The following is a 20,266-nucleotide window of genomic DNA, read 5'->3' as shown; positions in this document are numbered from 1 at the left end:
GTGAAGTTTTGTGACTTTTAGAAAGTGTTCTTCCACTCTTGTTTTCCCAAGAGCTTTTTTAGATCATAGGTTTCAAATGCTTTGTCTTCAGTAATCAAGACAATCATGATTTTCTCCTTCACCCTTTTGTAACGAAATACGTTGCATCAACTACACCAACACTCCTTCCCACGTTGAGCCATCCCTGCATTCCTGTAAAAAGCCCTATTTTAACTTTTTTTTTTAAAGATTTACTTATTCTAGGGAGAGAGTGTGTACGTGGGGGGCAGAAAGAGAGAGAGACTTAAGCAGACCCTGAGCTGCACGGAGCCGGGCGTGGGGCTCGATCCCACAACCCTGAATCATGACCTGAGCGGAAATCAGGAGTCAGATGCTCCAGCGACTGAGCCAGCCGGGCGCCCCTAGTGTTCCTTTTACCAGTACACAACTTCATTCTTTGTCCTTTATGCTATTTTTCTGCTTTAAGGTGTACTTAGTTGTATACTGAGATGGTATTAGAGCTCTTGTTTGGTTCATATTTGCCTGGTAAGGCTTGTCTGCCCTTTATGTTTCAACCTTACTGTGTCTTAAAAAACCTCATGACATTTTTTTATACAGCATATTGTTCACTTATTTTATTCCATCATTTGTACACTTATTTTTTAAAGGATTTTATTTGGGGCGCCTGGGTGGCTCAGTCGTTAAGTGTCTGCCTTCAGCTCGGGTCATGATCCTGGGGTCCTGGGACCGAGCCCTGCATCGGGCCCCCTGCTCGGCGGGAAGCCTGCTTCTCCCTCTCCCACTCCCCCTGCTTATGTTACTGTTCTCGCTATCTCTGTCAAACAAATAAATAAAATCTTAAAAAAAAATAAAAAAATATTTTATTTATTTTTTAGAGAGAGAAAGAGAGCACAAGCAGGGGGAGGGGCAGGCAGAGGGAAAGGAAGAGGGAGGCTCTCCACTCAGTGCAGAGCCCAATGTGGGGCTCGATCCCAGGACCCCGGGGTCACAACCTGAGCCAAAGGCAGATGCTTAACCCACTGAGTCACCCAGGCATCCCTGCATTTCATTTTTATCTTCCATCGCTTTTCTTTGTCTCCTTCTTTTTCTTGTTTTCTGCTTTCCATTGGGTAGATCTAGTTTTCTTCTGTTGGCTTGAACATCATATATTTTGTTTTGTTTTCATGGCAGTTGCCCTAACTTAAAAGTTGTTCTCATGTTTATTTACAGATGACTTTTTTTTTAAAATTTTATTTTCAAGTAATCTCTGTGCCCAGCGTGGGGCTTGAACTCACAATCCTGAAACTAAGAGCGGCTCACTCCACCGACCCAGCCAGCCACGTGCCCCTGATTGATAACTTTTTTACACATATCTGCATTTCTTCCTTTTCCAACAAAATAAATACTTCAGCATGTTCTCATGTCCTTTGTTCTCCCAAATTCTTATTTGTGTTGTATGAGATTTTAGTTCTCAGCTAGTATGACTATATTTTCTTTAAGATAACCATAAACTTTACTAAAATTGTGATTATCCTTACTTTTCATATCTCTTAGATTTGTTTCTGCTTTGAATCCACACATATTTTCAAGTAATCCAGTTGTGACAAACTTTCCGGGCCCCTTTGTGCCTGAAAATACCTTCGTCACACCCCCCATGTGAATGAAAACTTGTTTGGATATAAAATTCCAGGTTCATAGTTATTTTCCTTTATTATTATTGTTATTTTAAAAAATATTTTAAAGCAATCATTACACCCTACACAGGGCTCGGACTCATGACTCTGAGATCAAGAGTCATGTGCTCTCCCACCTGAGCCAGCCAGGCACCCAGTTATTTTCCTTTAATACTTAAACAGATTTTTTTTTTTTAATTGAAGGTCCCTTACTGGTCCTGCTTCCACGGGTGGCCAAGACCAGGGGAAAATGGCAGGGGAACCAGGCGGTGCAAGGAGGGGTCATCTCCACAACATTCATTTATACACAGAACTAAACAGACAAGCGCAGAGTCACTGTTGCGGTTAGAAGTTGACAGCATGGGAAAAGGGAGGAACAGGTGGGGGACTGGGTGTCGTTAAAAAAATACAGGCCCCCCCAAACTGGGGTGCCTGGGGGGAACTTGGTCTGCTTCAACCCAAGAGGAATCAGAAGATCAAAAGCAGTTTGGGAAGGCCAGGGCCGTCAGGTATGGAGGGAGGAGGAAGGTCCGGGGGCGAGGGGGCACTGTTTGGCAACTGGGGTGAAGGGACTGCCCTCCCCCTGCTGGGATCCCCCCAGCCCCTCCGGACTGGCAGGAAGGGGGCAGCCTGCAACCCCCAAGGGCAGGTCTGGGGCTGCCAGATGCTCCAGGCAGGGGGCTGGAGGGGGCTCACAAAGGCTTGCCCTCCAGGGAGAGGACAGCACTGCCCCCCAGTTTCTCTGCCAGGGTGCAGCCGTCCTTGACCTCCTCGTAGCAGTTTGCTTGTAATTCGTGCTTGGTCCCCGTCAGCTTTTTCTTGATGGCATCCTTGGAGCTGGCATAAATCATTTTGCTCTTAAGGGCTGCGGACTCAAGTGCCCAGAAGATAAACACCAGGTCCTCCTCCTTGCTCTCCTCGGTCTCATAGGTCGGGTCATAGAGGAACAGCGGCAGGCCTTGTCTGGCAGCATCTTGACGAAGGTGGCGTGGGGTCGTCTACAGTCTGGCCCACAGCCCCTACCAGGATCTCCTTGCCCTCCTCCAGGATGATGTTCTTCTTGTCCTCACTCAGGCAGAAGAGTACCTCCTCTGGTGTTGAGGACTTGAGCATCTTCACGTCACTGAACACTTGGATGACACCGTCAGAGACCGCCACGCTGGAAGCCATGTTTCCAGAAGCAAAAGGGAGAAAGCAAGGAGAGTCAGAAGAGATGAGAGCCGCCGCAGCTGCTGCCGGGATCCGACTGAGCCATACTTAAAAATGTTTTATCCAGGGGCGCCTGGGTGGCTCAGTCGGCGAAGCGTCTGCCTTCAGCTCAGGTCGTGATCCCGGGGTCCTGGGATGGAGTCCAGCGTCGGGCTCCCGGCTCAGCGGGAAGCCTGCTCCTCCCTCTGCCCCTCCCCCCTGCTCATTCTCTCTCTCTCATGAATAAATACAATCTTTTAAAAAATGTTTTATCCATTATCTTCTTTCATTTTCTGTTACTTTTTTCCTTGGAGCATTTTATTGTGAACGACAGCACATATGTGTACAGAAAGCTGCAAGTCCTTGGTGCTGAGCTCAGCGAATGACCCCGAATGCACGCCGTGGAGTCCCCACGCGGGACAGGAACTAGTGCACGGTCCGCGGAGCTCGAGCGCCCTTCCGCATGGCTGGCACCTCAGCACGCACCTGTCAACACCGTAGCTTAGTTCCGTCTTGTTCCTGAGCTTTAGGGAGGCCTCCGTTATGTTCCCTTGGGTCTGGCTTCTTCCTGTGTGAGCTTCATGCATGTTGTTGCACGGCGGTCATCTTTGCTGCGCACGGAATGCAGGTGCAGACACCTGCGGCTCATCGGCCTCTTCTGTGCTGGGGGGACACGTGGTTGTTTGCAGTTTTAGCGGTTTCAAGGAATGCTTCTACGGCCGTCGGTGGCTCGCGTGCACACACTGTGCAAGCCCCCGGCCGCGGGAGGCGAGGCCCATTTTCCTAGGCAGGTGCACCAGCTCACCCCCGACCTCACTCGGCTGCGCAGCTGCACCCGGGGGTGGGCGGTGGGGTCTCACTGCAGCCCCACCGATGGCGAGAGATGTTGGCCATCTCGTGACTGACCCTTTGGGAAGTGCCCCTTCGCATTTCCCCCCATTTTCCCTGTTGGGTTGTCTTTCCTCTTACCGATAGGTGTAGGCTCTTCGTGCGTTCTGGACGCGAGTCCTCGTCGCTCCTCTTGCTGCAGAAAGCACCTCCTGTCTGTGATTTGCCTTCTTACCGTCTGGTGGGCGCCTCCGTGCCTGGCCGCATCTGGTCCTCTCCCCACGCTCCGTGGATGCCACGTGGTGGTCATGACCCCAGCCTTACCACAGGTCTCCACCCATTTAGGTAAGCTTGTCATCCTGTTCTACTTCTGCCGTGGAGCCCAACACAGGGCTCAATCTCAGGACCCTGAGATCGAGAGTCGGCCGCTTCACCGACCTAGCCCCCCAGGCGCCCCTTCACGAAGGTTTTGACTCTTCTTGGCCCTTCGCATTTCCGTACACATTTTAGAATCAGTTTGTCACATATTGGGAAAAACTGTTGGCTTTTTGCTTGCAATTACATGGACTGCATAGATCCGTTTGGGGAGACGTGATAGCTTTATAATATTGATTCTTCCAATTTATGAACACATCTCCATCTGTTGAGGTGTAACTGATTAACGTTCTCTGGTTTTCTGGATAGAAGTATTATACTTCCTTTGTCGGATTTATTCCTCGGTATTACGAAGAGTATGAATAGATACACGTGTGTGTGGGTTATATACACACGCATACATATAAGTTTTCTAACTAACTCTGCTGAAAGCCACAGAAACACAGCTGACTTCTGCGTACTGACCTGAGATAGACGATCTCGCTAAACTCACTTATTAACTGGGAACATTCCTCTCCAGATTCCTCGGACTTTTCCAAGCACCCAGTGGCACCGCCTGCAACATCTCATGACGGCTTCATTTCTTTATTTCCAATTCTTATTCCTTTTGTTTCTTTTCCTTGCTTCCTGAGAGAAGCGCTGCTTCCGGGAGCTTCTAGCACGATGCTGAGCCCATGCGCCCGCCGGCGTCCGTCTGCTTCTGTCTCAGAGAGAGTGTTTCCAACTCATTCCCGGGACTGCTCCTTGCAAGGGATTCTTGTAGACACATTCCATCAGATCAGAACACTCTGCTCCATTCCTAGTCCGCTGAAGGCTTTTTTAACACACCACCAACAGTCACTGAACTCTCTTAAATGTCTCTTCTGCATCTCCTGATATAGTCTTATTTCTTCATTTAACCTGTTAATGTGAAGAATTACACTTCATTTAAGGAATAATTTCAAATAATACCCACACCTTCCATATGCCTCCACCTGGATTCCCACACTTTACCGCTTTGTTCTCTGTCTCCACACGCATGTAACACGTATGCACGTGTAACAGGTGCGGTATACGTACGTTCACGTGTGTTTGTACACGTGTGCTTCCGTACCTTTGGAGAGCAGGCTGCAGACATACACCTGTTATGCAGACATAAAGCTCAGAGTATTCCGGAAGCAAAAGGACTTTCTCTTGCATAACCTCAGTTCCACCTTCAGAATCAGGAAACCACTGGGGCCCAGTGTCCCCGTCTAATCTGCAGGGGCCACGCAAGCTTCCCCACGTCCTTCGTGGGTCCACGGCCAGGCCTGGCTCCTGTGTGCGTCGCCAGTCACCGCTCCCTAGTCTTCTTCCATCTGGAATGTTCCTCTGTGTGTTCCTGACTTTCATGACCGGTCTGCAGAACGCCCCTCCATCATGTCCTCCAACTGGTGGGCACGGGTATTACACGAGGGATGCCACGCCTTCTCAGCGTGCCACGCCAGGAAGCCCACGAGGCCAATCCGCCCCGCGGTTGGTGCCACTCATTTTTTTTTCAAATTTATTTTTTTATTGTTATGTTAATCCCCATACATTACATCATTAGTTTTAGATGAAGTGCTCCATGATTCATTGTTTGTGCATAACACCCAGTGCTCCATGCAGAACGTGCCCTCCTCAATACCCACCACCAGGCTAACCCATCCTCCCACCCCCCTCCCCTCCAGAACCCTGTTTGTTTTTCAGAGTCCATCGTCTCTCATGGTTCGTCTACCCCTCCGATTTCCCCAGCTTCATTCTTCCCCTCCCGTTACCTTCTTCTTTTTTTTTCCTTAACATATATTGCATTATTTGTTTCAGAGGTACAGATCTGAGATTCAACAGTCTTGCACAATTCACAGCGCTTACCAGAACACATACCCTCCCCAGTGTCTATCACCCAGGTCACCCCATCCCTCCCACCCCACCCCCCACTCCAGCAACCCTCAGTTTGTTTCTTGCGATTAAGAATTCCTCATATCAGTGAGATCATATGATACATGTCTTTCTCTGTTTGACTTATTTCACTCAACATAATACCCTCCAGTTCCATCCACGTCGTTGCAAATGGGTGCCACTCATTTTTATTATGCGGTCGGAACGGCATCTGCCAGATTCCTCTACTGTAGCTAACTAGAGTGTACATTGTCCTCGTTAATTCACACACAATTAAGGCAAAGCATTCGGTCCTTTGGTGTTACGTCAGCTGTGTTTTTTTTTTGTTTGATTTGTTGCTGCTTTTTGTAGATGCCCTTTATTAGATTAAGTAAATGCCCTTCTGTTTCCTGTTTGCTCAGAGCGCTCATCATGGATGGGTGTTGAATTCTGTGCGATGTTTTTTCTGCATCAACTGCTAGGGTCACATGCTTTCTCCTTTAGATGTTGACATGGTGGGCCACACTGATTTGTTTTCCAAACCAGCCTTGCATTCCTAGGACACCGGCCACGTGGTTGCACTACTTTTTTGTTATGTTGATTGATTCTATTTGCTAATAGGGTTTCCATCTGCCACTTGAAATGGTTTTCTCGTTTCCGCACCTGCTCCTCTCTTCCCTGTCGTTCGTCGTTGGGCCGACTGTACGAACACCTCCACAGGGCTCCTCCTGCTGCAGTGGGAAGTCCAGGGGCTCGCTCCGTCCCCAGAGCTTGCCGACACCCTCTCTGGTTTCCTTCTGGCCTGATGTGCTGCCGTCGGGTCACGCTTTAATTTTGTGTTTTCTACCCGTTATCATTTCTCAGCATTTCATCACGACGACGACACCTTCTCTGCTCTCCTTGCCTGCCTGGCCTCGTCCTAGGATTTTCTTCTTTGCCGGAAGGGCATCTTCTACACCCGTTTTGCCGCAGATGCCCCGGTTCCTGTTTGAGTGAAGAAGTGCTGTTGGCCAGCAACCGCGTGAGCTAGGAGTTGCAGCCGAACGGCGGGGCCTCGCGTGAGAGGGACGCGGACTCACCCCCTTGCAGGCTTTGCTGCCCTGCCCTCCCGGCTTCCAGAGACACTCCTGGGCTCGCGGCCCTGCCTCCATCTTGCCAGTGCCACGGAGCCCCCACGGCCTCACGGCTCCCGGGACAATCTCCCGCGGGTCCCGGCAGCCGCACCGAGCAGTGCGATCCCACGTGCTGGGGATTAGGGCGTCTCTGGGGCCGTTACTCGGCCGACACAGCAATTATTCTCTTCCAGCGGATGGAAGACGTCACTCCAGTCACCCCGTTGTCGGGCGGGTTCTGCTCTTGCGGCCAAGAAGTCAGCCGTCACAGAACGCTCAGACTTCTGCCGTCGGACGGCTTTTAAGATTTTCTGTCTCTGGTTTTCAACAAAGACAAAGATTATATGAGGTGTGCAGCTCTGTTTTTGTTTTTAATAAATGCCAGGAGTTGGGTGGGTATTCAGGGTTTGGCAGCTTTCAACAGATAGAGAAACCTCTCAGCCACCTCCTCAGAGTGCCGCTGTGCCTTGGGGTGGGGGCCTGGGCTTCCAAGGACACGCGGGGTATAGCTTCCAGCCACCCCTCTCCGTCCTCTCCCCTCCGTGGTCCCCAGCCCTGCCCTCCATACCGCCCTCCCTCCATCCTCGGGGCTCCCCCGGGGTGTCCACTCTGCTCTTAACGCTTCCTTTGATCCTTAGTTTTGGTCTTCTCTGTGGCATGCACGGTTTCCAGGGCCCCGTCCGGGACCCCGGCTGGCGCCTCCAGTCCCTGTCGGCTTCCGTCAGTGTTTCTGCTGGCTCGCTCCCGGAGGCCCGTGTGCTGCCCTGTTGTGTCTGGGATGCCTGAGGGCTGCGTGGAGATCCCTCCGTCCCTGAGCGGTTCCACGTGCTCGCTGCTGCACACTGGAGGTAAGGCCCGCCCCGGTCACCTGCAGTCAGCTCAGGGCCCGAGACCCCAGCCCTCTGGGCCGAGCGGCTGCCACCCTGGGCCCTCCAAGAGCTTGCTGACCTGCACTCAGCTCAGTTGGCACAGCGGCCAGAAACGGGGGTTGCTCTCTCCTGGGGGAACCCAGGCACCGTGAGGCTCCCCACGCTCCCCCTGGGGGTTTGGTTCAGCGTCCTCAGCCTTCCAGGCGGGCTGGGTCACTGCACCGAGCGCTGGCCAGTGGGGAGGGGCTGCGGCTAGGTGGCCACACCCCAGCGTGGAGGTGGCAGCTGGGTGGCAGCCCGGCCTCGAGTGAGGTGCGTGGGGCCGGGCTTGCACCCAAACGAGGGCAGTGGTGTTGCAGCTCGGGGAGACACCGGGACAGTGTGTGCGGCGGGCAAACGAGGCCTGGCCAGGCCATGGGGGGCTGTCGTCAGAGACAGGGCTGGGGGGCTGGCAGGGCCAGCGCTGCTGGGGCGGGTGTCAGCCAGGCCTAGGAGTGGGAGGCAGACCTGCAAGCTGGGAAAGTGTTTCTGGGTTGAACTATGTCCCCCAAAATGTACTTTCAAGTCCTAAACTCTGGCACGTCCAAAGGCGGCCTTATTTGGAAACAAGGGCTTTGCAGATGTTGTCAAGTGAAGATGAGGTCACCAGGGGGGCCCCTCCGGCATGACACGTGTCCTCACCACACGGAAAAGGCCCCGCAGTGTCCACGGCAGATGGCAGTGGGGCGTCCACAAGCTGAGGAAGCCTAAGCATGAAGAGCCAAGGAACGGACTGTCCCCCAGGAGCCTGCCCTGCCCCTGCCTGGGGTTGCAACCCCCACTGCTCTGGGCCTGCCCGCAAGGGCCTCGCCTCCACCCCCCACCCCCTCACCCCCCACTCCTCCACCCCTCACCCCTAACACACCTCCATCCCCCACCCCCTCATCCTTCCACCCCCTCACCCCCCAGCCCCCTCACTCCTCCACCCCCAAGCCCCTCACCCCCACATGCCTCCATCCCCCACCCCTCACCCCTACACACCTCCACACCCCCAACCCCCTCATCCCTCCACCTGGAGCAGATGGAAACACAGAGTCAGGGGGCTGAGCTCCAGTGAGGTCAGCAGACACAGGGCAGGCTTTCACAGGCCTGGGCTTTGTCTAACTGGAGGCAAGAACAGGGTGCTGGGGTGGTGGGGGCACCAAAGCAGCCTTGCAGGTCTGGGGCTAAAGACGGGGGTTTTTGAGCATGCCCTTGGGGGATGTGGGGGAGGGCAGAGGGCGAGAAGCTGGGGGGGCAGCCCCTCCCTGAGAGTGGAGGACACAGGGAGGTGCTTCTGGCTCTCTTCCTACTCCACCTGCCCCTCCTCTGCCTCCGGGGCCTGCCAGGTGGATCCGCCCCGGGGGGCAGCTGGTGCTGCCCACTGCCCAGGTGGGGCCTGTATGCCTGAGCCTCCTCCCCTCCTCCCTCCATGCTGCACGTGCGGCCTTTCAATGCAGGCCTCTTGTCCCTTGAGGGCTGGGGCTTCTGGAGGCCTCCCTGGGAGAGAGGAACCATGCTGAGGTTTGTGGGGCCCCTCCCTGGACACAAAGGCAGGGAAATGGCAGCGACGGTGTGAGTGGGCGTGGGGGCTGGTTTCCCAACCAGTCATCCCGAGGGTTCGAGCTTCTCACAGCACCTCAGCTGTGCTGCTCCTGGATGGCCCCAGTGGCCAGCTGTCCTCACTTCCCACTGGCACCGAGATGTCCCTGGGGGCCCCGTGTGGAGGGAGGGTGGCCGGACGGGTCACCTGCACAGACCCAGGAAGCGCTCAGGGCCTCAATGTCAGCAGACCTGGGTGTGAGTCATGCTTCACCCCTGTGCATCAGGGGGATGCTGGGTGACCCTTCACCTCTCTGACCCTGCATATCCTTCTCTGACGGAGGGAGGAACGGAGGCACGTGGGAGCAGCTCTGGGGAGGGCAGCAGGTGCACTCCCCTCCTCCACCCTAAGGGCGACAGGGTGGGTGTGGGGGCTCAGGGTGGACAGGCTGGGGTTGGGGGAAAACGTTCCCCAGCATGGCTGAAGAAGACGAGGACCACCCACCACCTGTCTTCCACCCTCAGAAGAAACTCAGGAAGTCTGAAAAAATCCAGGATTCGGGGTGTCTTTGAGATGCGGGGCCCAGAGGCCCACCCCACTTCTCTGTCCCCACAGGCCACTTGCAGAGGGCCAGTGGTCAGCCCAGCCCCACGTCGGGACCAGCTCCGCTGCAGGGAACTGGGTCCTCAGGCTGTTTGTCGAAGGCGAGTGGGGTCACCCTGGTGGGCGGCCTGGGTGGGGCTGCAGTGGGATTTCAGAGTGTGAGCGGGACTGAGGGCCCGCGGGCGAGAGATCCCGGCTGTGGGGTGAAGCAAGGTGCAGAGGCTTCCCAGGGATGGCGCGCGGATCCGGCGGGGTCCAGCTCCCCGGGGCCGCGGGTCCCGGGCACCGCCGCGGTGCAGGGCTGTCGCCGTGGCAACGGGCGCTGCGGGGGGCGGCGGCGCGCCGGGACCCCCACCGCGCGGGGCGTGGCCTTGGGCGAGGGCGGGGCCTCTGGTGGGGGCCGTGCCGAGGAGCGAGGGGAGCGAGCAGAGCGGAGGGAGCGCGGCCTCGGCCCGGCGCGGAGGCTCCGCGGGCCGGCGGTGGGTAGGCGCGGGGCCGCCGGCGGGAGCGGGGCGAGCAGGGGCCCGGGCGCAGGGGCTGGGACGCGCAGCGGTGCTGCAGGGCGGGCCCCGGCCGGGGGCGCGGGCGCTGCGGGCAGAAGGGCGGAGACGCAGCTTGCCGGGAGCAGCCTCGGTCTGGTCGGGGCTGGCGGCCCCTTCCTGCCTGCCCCCACCCGTGGGCACCGAGGAGGTGGCTAGGGGAGGGGGCGGGCAGGGGGCATGCGGGGGACCGCAGGGCCGGCCAGGACAGCCAAGGCAGGAGGGCCTGGGGCCAGGTCCCCGGGGAGAGGCCGGGAAGGGTGTGCGGGAGGGTTGGTGAGGCCCTGGCTCTGGCTTCCTGGGGCAGGGGCGGGGGCTCCCCCTGCGGGCTCCCGTCGGGATGGGGTCTGTCCTGGCATCCTCAGCCCGGGTGTGACGAGTGGCCGAGAGAGGGAACGAGAACGCCGAGGAGCGGATGGGGAGGGGTTAGCGGTGCAGTGGCTCTCTGGCTACTTGGCCTGGCAGGAAGGCTGCGGCGGCCCGAGGAGGCCCGGGTGGGAGGGGGCTTCCACCTGGTGGGTGAAGATGGGCTGAGTGTGTGGGTGGGGCGCAGGAGCTCCCGGAACTGTGGAGGTAGCGGCATAGGGCGCTCCCCCCCAAGGTACCTCCACTCGAGGTGTCCGAACTCACAGCGTGGGGGTCCTGTGTGTGGCTGCAGGGCCCCTGGGAGGCGGGTGCTGGGTGGGGCAGCAGCCTCGTTGAGGTCGGGAATGGAGGTGCCAATCTGGAGGAGGACCTCCTTCCTCAGTCCTGGGGGCAGTGGTGTCACCAGGGCCAGGCTGAGCACTCGCTTCACAGTCACGGGTGACATTAAATTTTATGTCCTTGTCTAGACAGGGCAGTAAACAGAGCCCAGGGCCAAGGGTGCTGTGTGTGGAAAGGGGAGGCGGGGTGAGGGGGCCTGGCTGGAAGCGCGTGCAAGCGAGTCTGCAAGTGACGGTCAGAGGGTGCGGGCTTGTGGGCCCAGGTGTGGGGACCCAGTCTGCTGTGGGACACCGACCCGCGCAGTCATGACAGCCTGTGTGCCAAGGCTGTGCGAGGGGCCGGGGGCTGCAGAGCCCAGAGAAGGTCCGGGTGGGGGCAGCGGAGGGCGGGCTTCCTGAGATGGCCCCAAAGGTGCAAGGGAGGGACCCCTTCACAGTAACAGGGCAGTGTGGGTGTGCGGGCGCGCAGGCGGGGCGGTGTACCTGGTGGGAGACGCGGCCGGGGCGCGAGCCTCCGTAGGCAAGGGGAGCCCTCGTGGGAACGGGACTGGGAATGGTCCACACGGCCTGGGGAGAGTGGACGGGTGTGTAGGGGGTACTGAGTCGGCCGAGGCAGGGCAGGAGGCTGCTGGGAGAGGATCCGCAGGACTGGGATGATCCTCAGTCCTGGACCAGAAAACATGCCGGGAGCGCGGGCGCCGCGCCGGGGATGGGGCCTGGGCCTCCGTGGGCCTCCGTGGGCCTCCGGCGCCCCCCGAGCGCGCAGACAGGAGGCCGCGGGCCCGCCTCCCCGCCCGGCAAGGCGCCCGGCGGGGAGAGGACGCCGGAGGGCCGGCGGCGTGGGCCCAGCAGGGACAAACCACCGGGGCCCGGGGACGCGCGCAGCGGGGAGAAACCACTTCCGTTCCGTTTCCTTCCTGGCGGCGGCGGGAACCAGGTCTCGGGTCTCAGGTGGGGCTGCAGCGCCCCCTGGGGGCCCTGCTCCCGGCTCCCCGTGCCCCGCGCGCTCCAGCGCGCGCGCGCCACAGAGGCCCCGGGCGCCCGGCGCGCGCACAGCGCCCCGCGCAGGAAGCACGTCGCGGGGGCCGCGGAGGGCGGAGGCTGCCCCCGCACTGCGCCCTCACTGTCCCCTCTGCTCTCCCCAGGTTCCGAGCTCGCCAGCCCGCAGCGGTGGCGCCCTCAGAGCGGCTGGACAGGCCCCGTCGCGCCATGCCCGCGGGCTGAGCGCCGCCGCCGCAGGGCCTCGTCCCGCCTCGCGTGGGGGCCGGGCGCGCCCAGGCCGGGGCCCCGGCGGCCGACCATGGTGCTGCCGCCCCCGGACCGGCGCCACGTGTGCCTGACCACGCTGGTGATCATGGGCAGCATGGCGGTCATGGACGCGTACCTGGTGGAGCAGAACCAGGGCCCGCGCAAGATCGGCGTGTGCATCATCGTGCTGGTGGGCGACGTGTGCTTCCTGCTGGTGCTGCGCTACGTGGCCGTGTGGGTGGGCGCCGAGGTGCGCACGGCCAAACGCGGCTACGCCATGATCCTCTGGTTCCTGTACATCTTCGTGCTGGAGATCAAGCTCTACTTCATCTTCCAGAACTACAAGGCGGCGCGGCGCGGCGCGGCCGACCCGGTGGCGCGCAAGGCGCTCACGCTGCTGCTGTCGGTGTGCGTGCCCGGCCTCTTCCTGCTGCTCGTGGCGCTCGACCGCATGGACTACGTGCGCACGTTCCGCAAGCGCGAGGACCTGCGCGGCCGCCTCTTCTGGGTGGCGCTGGACCTGCTGGACCTGCTGGACATGCAGGCCAACCTGTGGGAGCCGCCGCGCACCGGGCTGCCGCTCTGGGCCGAGGGCCTCACCTTCTTCTACTGCTACATGCTGCTGCTGGTGCTGCCGTGCGTGGCGCTCAGCGAGGTCAGCATGCAGGGCGAGCACATCGCGCCGCAGAAGATGATGCTCTACCCCGTGCTCAGCCTCGCCACCGTCAACGTGGTGGCCGTGCTGGCGCGGGCCGCCAACATGGCGCTCTTCCGCGACAGCCGCGTCTCGGCCATCTTCGTGGGCAAGAACGTGGTGGCGCTGGCCACCAAGGCCTGCACGTTCCTCGAGTACCGCCGCCAGGTGCGCGACTTCCCGCCGCCGGCGCTCGCGCTGGAGCTGCAGCCGCCGCCCCCGCCGCGCAACTCCGCGCCGCCGCCCCCGCCGCTGCACGGCCCGCCCGGCCGCCCCCGCGGGCCCTCGCCCCCGCGCGACGCCCTGGGCACGTGACCGGGCCCGCGCGGCCTGCCTGCGACGGGGTGGGGGCGGGCTCCCCACGGGGCCGGGGGCCGCGGCCGCTTCTTCGTCTCAGGAATCCGTCGGACCGCGGACTCGCAGCCCCGCTTCCCCAGCGCGTGGGCCGCCGTGGGCTTGGCCTGGGGCGGGAGGGAGGACGGAGCGGGCGGAGGCCTGGCCCCTTGGGGGCCCCTCGGTGGGGGCTTCTGGCTCAGAGTTTGGGGCCGAGGAGGCCTCTGTCATTTTAAAGACTCGTGTTTACAGTTTTGTATCCAAAGCCGGCGTGCCCTGCCTGCGTGTTTCCTGAGTCCTGTTTCTGGCAGCTGGACCGGGTGGGAGGAGGGGGTGGGAGGGGGCGGTGGCGAGGGGTCTGGGCCAGCTCCTGGGTGCCGGACCATTGCCGCGCTGTCACAGAGACCCTGAGCCCCGAACTCCCCGTCCCCACCCGCAGAGGTGCCAGAACCCGACTCTGCGCTTCCTGGGACACCTCAACCACGTGCCCGCCTCCGCACCGGAGGCCCAGAAGTGACCCCGAGCCCCTGGCTCTCTCCGCAGCGCCAGGGGTGGGAGGAGGGTTGGGGGGGGGCAGGGTGTGAGACCAGGTCTGGGCTTTGCTCCCAGGTGGATGTTGTAGGCTGAGGCCAGGAGCTTGGAGCCTGGCCCCACCTCACCTGGGCCCTCGGGGACAGACACCCATGGAGCCCAAGCCGCTTGGGCCCTGGTGGGGCAGAGAGGACGCTTGAGGCTGCCTGACCTGTCACTGAGAGCACGGGACACCAGGGGCAGATGGCTTCTCTCCTGGCCTTTGCCTGGCGCCATGCCCTCGTGATGTGGCGCTGGGCACCCACCCAGCCGAGGACGGTCTCGATAGCATTTGGGGAGGGGGCCCTTTGCCTCAGGCCTTAGGAGGCTGTTGAGGTGGCTGTCTGAGGACACCTTACAAGATTCCTGGCTGATGGCGCCGGGCGGCCCCCATTGTGGAGCCCTGTGGTGGGCCAGGCCTGCACTCATGCTTTCACTGCCCTGCCGGGGGACAAGGCCCAGCGTCCCTGTTGCCTGTGTCTAGAACCAACAGCTCCTGGAAGGGCTCAGAGCTGTGGGTGCAGAGCAGGGTCGTGACTGAGCCCCCTTCCTGCCGACCGCTGCTCAGGGCGCGGCTGGCTGGTCACTGGGCCCCTGCTCCCCTTTCTCTGCTCTCCCCCAGCTTGCGGTTGCCTGGGGTCTGGTTTTGGGAGTTGTGTGTTTCCCAGCCAGGGGCCCGGGGGACCAGTGTCCTCAGACGCCCAGGGACTAGTCACGGCTACAGCCCTGCTCTTATCTTCCGGCACGGCCGCTCGGCTCCCCCTCTGACCACAAGCTCGGCAGTGTCTCTCTAAGCCTGGGGAGCCCAGGTGGCGGCGGGGGTGCTCTCTCCTGGGTTGGCAGGTCGGTGGGGGAGGAGGAGCAGAGGGGGCGCTGGTGGGGAGCTGTCCTGGAAAGACCACAGGTGAGACGTGGAGAGCGTGAGGGGCTGCAAGGGGTCCAGCCTCCTAGTGGGGCAGAGTGTGGGTGCAGGCTTGGGAGTGTGTGGTCTGGGGTGGGGCAGTGGGTGAGGTTCAATGTTGCCCATCCTGTCTCCCCCCACCCCGGTCTCTGTGGGGTATATCCTTGGTGAGTCCTGTGGAAACAGGGATGCTGTGAGGGGTGCGTGGGAGAGGGGGGCTGACAGGCTCTGGGTTCCTGCTACCCTCTCCCCACGGCCTGTTTTGACCCTTACCTTGGAAGCCTGTTCTCAGAGGAACCCCTGCTGGCCCTCGGGTTGGGGAACATTTCATGGGCTCAGCTTTGCCATGAGGCCCCGCGTCCAGGGTCAGAGGTGGGAACTGGTCAGACTTCCAAGTAAACCCTCAGCATTGGTCACGGCCTCCCATCTCTGCTCCATTGGCCTCCCCAGGCCATTTAGTGCGGAGGACTCGGGCCCCACCCTGTCCTGACTTGGTTTAGTGGCCCATGTGCCCTCCTGATGGTCTCTGAGGGCATCTGGACAGATGTGGGGGATGCGAGGGAGGGACCCCTCCCTGCAGCGAGGCCTGTGGCTGGCATCCACTGTTTTCACGGGGGACCTGGGCTCTGGCTGCAGCAGGACCGGGAACCTGGGGCATCTGGCAGGCATGTGGCCTGAGGGGGTCTGTTCTCTGGGGTCTGCCTTGGCAACAAGACGTGGACCTGGCTGCGTTCCAGCCCACCCTTCTCTGGTTTCCTGAGGTGGCCTGTGGTGGCCGGACGTGGCAGAGAAGCCAGCCACTGGTCCCTTGTCCCTTGTTATCCCGCTGGTGAGCTCCCAGGTCCTGATGCAGTGTCTGCTGGGGCTGGCCCCGTGCAGGCCCTGGTGCTGAGTCCAGGCAGAGACCGTCCCTGTGCAGGTGGGGGTGGACTTGTGGGGTGGCCAGACCCTGTGCGAGGCTCCTGCAGGGAGGGGTCGGGTCTGGGAAGAGCGGGGAGGCCTTTGTCAGACGGTTGGTGGAGGGGCTGTGGTGAGGGTGGTGGGGACTGGGCCAGCAGGGCAGGGGCTGAGAGGTGGGCTGGGGCACATGGGGTGGACTGAGATGCCCAGGGGCCACCTGGGAGGCCAATGGCGATAGACCTGCACCCATAGATTCCGGGTGGCAGTGGGCTGGCTGGCCAGCTGAGGCGTGAGTGGGAAGGAGAGTGAGGAGGGTGTGGCCAGCTCCTTGCGGAGGGGCAGCAGGGGGGCAGAGGGGAGGACCTGGGCAGCGGGGTCCAGAGAAGGGGTGTTTCCGGGAGCCGTGCCCATCCCATGGGTGCAGCCTGCCTGTCTCCGGGGCCAGGTCAGATGCCACGTCCTTCCCCTGTCCTCTACCCACAAGAGAGTCCATGGAGTGTCCTAGGAGAAAACCCCAATATGGTAACAGCTGGACTGCGATCCGTGCCTGTGCGTTGGATTGGGGTGTGCCCTCCTCCCGATGTGGGCTGTCCTGGGCAGAGAGGCCCGGGTAGCTGGCCCCACCAGGATCTGAGGTGCCGTCCCGAGCCCACCGGATGAGTCGTGTCTGGACACTGAGGTCCCCAGCGGGCCTCGCTGCTCACCGTGGAGCTCCAGCCCTAGCTCTGCGGGACCCTGGGACGTCAGGACCACCGGTCCTGCTCTGAGAAGGCCCCAGCCCCATAACCTCCGACAGAGAGCTCGGCCGTAGCTTGCTGCAGGTGGGACGGTCAGACTGTGGCCTTGAGGACATTTGTCACCTTGCTCAGACTTTGAGGCAAGCCCTCCCAGGGTGGCTTCAGCAGGTCGGCCACGTCAGGCAGGACCAGGCTCTGTGAGCGTGTACTTCCGTCTTGGAGGGCTGGCGATATCTCCCTGGGTGGTCCCAAGGGTCCACACAGCACTGTGCTCACATCAGCTCCAGAGCAGCGTCCAAGTGCAGGAAGAGGAGGGTTGAGGCCCCTCCTGTTGGTAGGAAAATCTTTCTCTGAAGTCCCCAGCGTGGGTCCCCTCGGGCCCCACGGTCCAGGTCTGGCTCCTGTGATGGCCCCTCTCCTGACAGCTGGCCGTGGGGCCTGGGGGGCTGTGACCTCGTGACCTGTTGGGTCTGGGGTTTGACGGTACACCGGGTCCGAGACTCGGGACCTTGTTGTGGTGCAGCAGGAGCTCCAGCTGGTCCCTCTGCCCAGGGGCCCGTGGGGGGAAGGGGAGGGCCCGGCGGATGCGCCGCACTCCGCCGACGTGGTCGTCACGGAGGCGTCCGAGGTGGGCCCAGCTCCCTTGCAGACCTCTGACCGGGTCGAAGCCGTACTCATCCCCAGTTCCGGTGCTGAGACTTTCTGCGTTATGCCACCACACATCCAAGTCCCCATATGGAGAAATATGCAGGGAAGCCCCAAAGGGCCACTCACTCTCCGGGGTCTGCACCATCATGCTAATCACGCCCCTTCCCAAGTGCTCCCGACAGCAAGACTCGAGCTGCCGCTGAGCCTCTGGGAGGTTCTGGGATGTCCCTGGCCAGAGCCCCGCCCCCGGTGCCCCTGTCCTCCCCCTGGGTCGGGGGCGGGGCAGACCCACCTTCACCTGCCTGTGGGGCACGTCACATCGTAGACGCAGGCCGGTCACTCGGAAAGACAAAACACGTGAATTCTGACCCTTCATCTTCCATCCACAGCACATTCACACTTACTGTAGCAAAATGGCCTCGTAATAATGGAACACAATTTGGCAAAATCGAACCCGCTCACTGAGGTGCTAAGTCCTCACTCCATCAGGTTTGTTCTGTGCGGCCGGGTGCTCGAGCTGCACTCACTGATGGCGTGGACAGCCCTGTCCAGTTCAGGGTGGCCGCCGTGTCTGCTCCCCGGGGTGGGAGAGGCCGGTTGGCTGGTGGCCCCAGGCCGAAGGGGGAGGGACAGAGCAGCCACGCCTGGAAAGGTAACTGCGTGGAACCAGCGAGACTAAGAAGAAACAGCCTGAGGGGCCCAGCCTGGGGTGGGGGCTCTGGTGCGGCAAGAGCCGCGTTCAGAAGGATCCTTCCCGGGGGCAGCTGCAGGGAGTGCTGTGCGGGCACCGAGAGCGGAGGGGCAGGGGCTCCGGAGGTGGGTGGTCAGTCAGCGTCCTGCAGGGAAACCGCCCCTGGGACAGATGGACACACACAGGTGTGAGGAGACCTGGCGTCTGGGAAGTCCCACCGTCTGAGTCTGCAGGTGGGGCCCAGAGGAGCCCGTGGTGCAGCTCGGTCCAAGCCCGGAGGTCTGGGGACCGGAGTGCCAGTGTCTGCCCCAGCTCCGGCACGGAGTCCTCCCTTCCCAGAGCCTTCTCATCCTTCCGGGCGCCGGGGAGGGCCGCCTGCCTCACTTTGTCCACTGACGTGGGGCCCATCTCTTCCGGAGACGCCTGCGCAGACACCCTGAAGTGACGTCTGATACGCCGTCCTCACATGCCGTGGCCCTGACACGTACAAGGAAGCTGCACAGCTGTGGAGGGAGGGCCGTGGGGTTGGCAGCCCACGCGCGGGAGGCACAGCAGAGGGCAGGCTGGGTGCTGGAGGGAGGTCGGCCAGGGTGGTGCCCTCTGGGCTGCGAGCCGGGCATTGCCATGGATGCCCCCGGGTCGCCCCTGTGTCTCTCCTCAGCCCAGCGGTCAGTGTGGGACCGACTGCATCCTCTCTGATGCTCGCGGCTCGGTCTGTCAGTCGCTGGAGAAGGCGCTAGTGTCCCACTGACCGTGGCCTCGTCCGTGTCCCCGGGATGATGGCCGCTCGGTGACGTGGACATTCACGCCCCCCTTGCATGTGAGTCTGGCAGGCCGTCCAGGCTGGGTGTCCACCCCAGCCTGTCAAGGACACGCTCCTCTGTGTGAGGCCTGCTCCCACGGTTCACCTTAAGTGGGACGCTGGTGGGATGTCTGCATGGCTCTCGCCCCGCCATCCTGATCCTGGACACGTGGGCGCATTGAGCTGCGGGGCGCCCAGGTGTCCAGGTGACATTCTGCTTCTGCATGTGTGTGTGGGGTGCGCTTACGGGTCTCCAAGAGAGCAGCGCCTCGGAATTTGACTACAGTTTTTAGTTTTTTTCCCTCCAAAACCTTTGCCCTCATTTACGTTCTCGGCGGGAGAGTCTGGGGGCTCCAGAAGCTCCGTCCCCCTCACCCGGCCTTGAGGGTTCCCGGGGATGAGCATCTTCTGCCTCTGCAGACATCCCCCCACGAGACTTGATAATAACCACATGGAGCGAGCCTCATTCACCCCGAGGCCGGGAGCTTCCTTCCCTACAGACAGAATCCATACGCATCCTCGCGAGCCGGGTTTGGTTCCAGTTGCTTCGGCTTCGTGGAAAGGGTGTCGTGCTCTATGTCCTTCTGTGACTCATCTCTTCGGTCTGCATTTTACGAAGGTGCACCGTGTTGCCTGGGTCTGGGTTAATTCCACGGTGTGCACATTCCCCTCTCACGCGCTCTGTCCCCGTGGCCGGGCCATGGTTCTGCCCGGGGTTTTGCCGGCGTGAGCAGCGCTGGGCACCGCACTGGAGCGCAGCCCTCCTACCGGGCAGGCTTTCTTGGCTGCGCACATTCAGCGGTCAACCAGGCAGGGCGCAGGTAAGGGGATGTTACCCGTCACGAGGCGATGCCACGTGGCTTTCCAAGAGCGCTGCGTCTTCGTGGGGAATTTGTCTGCCACGTTCTTGATGCGCCAACTGTGTGCGGCTCTGCTTCTCTCCGCTGTGGGGCCTGGCGCAGTGACGTCTCTGCGCCGGGAATCGAGAGCGCGGGTGATGCACGCATTCAAGCCTTTACACTCCACTGGGAGTCTCAAAAAACAAACTTTCAACCTTTCATTACATCAAAAAGGAATATCGTGCGTGGAACGATAAACGCATCGAGCGACGGACAGAGCGTAAGTCCGCACACGGGAACACTTGCTTCCGCCAAGCCTCGGCAGGGAGCCCACAGTCTCTCCCCAGAATTTGCTGCCGCCAGATTTTACCCAGGAAGGTTGCACTGGACAGTCACTGAGGCCGTGAAAGAAAGCCCACGGTGACGGGAGCCTCGATTCGGCGAGACGGGGTGCAAGTGAACACTGGCCGCGAGTCAAGTCCTCAGCGTACAATCGATGAGGAAGAGAACCGTTAGTATTTTAATGAATGCGGCTGACAACGGAGGGCGTGGGGGGTGGTGTGAGGGCAGTGTGGAGAGAGCGGAGACGCCCCGGGT

General features: G+C 60.7%; 1 protein-coding gene and 1 pseudogene across 1 annotated transcript; one reads left to right on the top strand and one right to left on the bottom strand.

Moving 5' to 3' along the window:
* Nucleotides 1-2,238: 2,238 nt before the first annotated feature.
* Nucleotides 2,239-2,974, bottom strand: LOC118002248 (annotated as a pseudogene).
* Nucleotides 2,975-12,465: 9,491 nt separating this feature from the next.
* TMEM121 (transmembrane protein 121) lies at nt 12,466-13,563 on the top strand. The gene has a single exon (XM_034992402.1). The coding sequence runs from the start codon at nt 12,607-12,609 to the stop codon at nt 13,561-13,563; it is 957 nt and encodes a 318-aa protein (XP_034848293.1). The 5' UTR covers nt 12,466-12,606.
* Nucleotides 13,564-20,266: the final 6,703 nt, after the last annotated feature.

The sequence above is a fragment of the Mirounga leonina genome, unplaced genomic scaffold (genome assembly GCF_011800145.1).
Source record: "Mirounga leonina isolate KUSES-001 unplaced genomic scaffold, KU_Mleo_1.0 Mir_82, whole genome shotgun sequence".
In the NCBI taxonomy this organism is placed as follows: Eukaryota; Metazoa; Chordata; class Mammalia; order Carnivora; family Phocidae; genus Mirounga; species Mirounga leonina.
The sequence above is the reverse complement of the archived record's forward strand: the minus strand, read 5'-3'. Positions and strand labels throughout refer to the sequence as shown.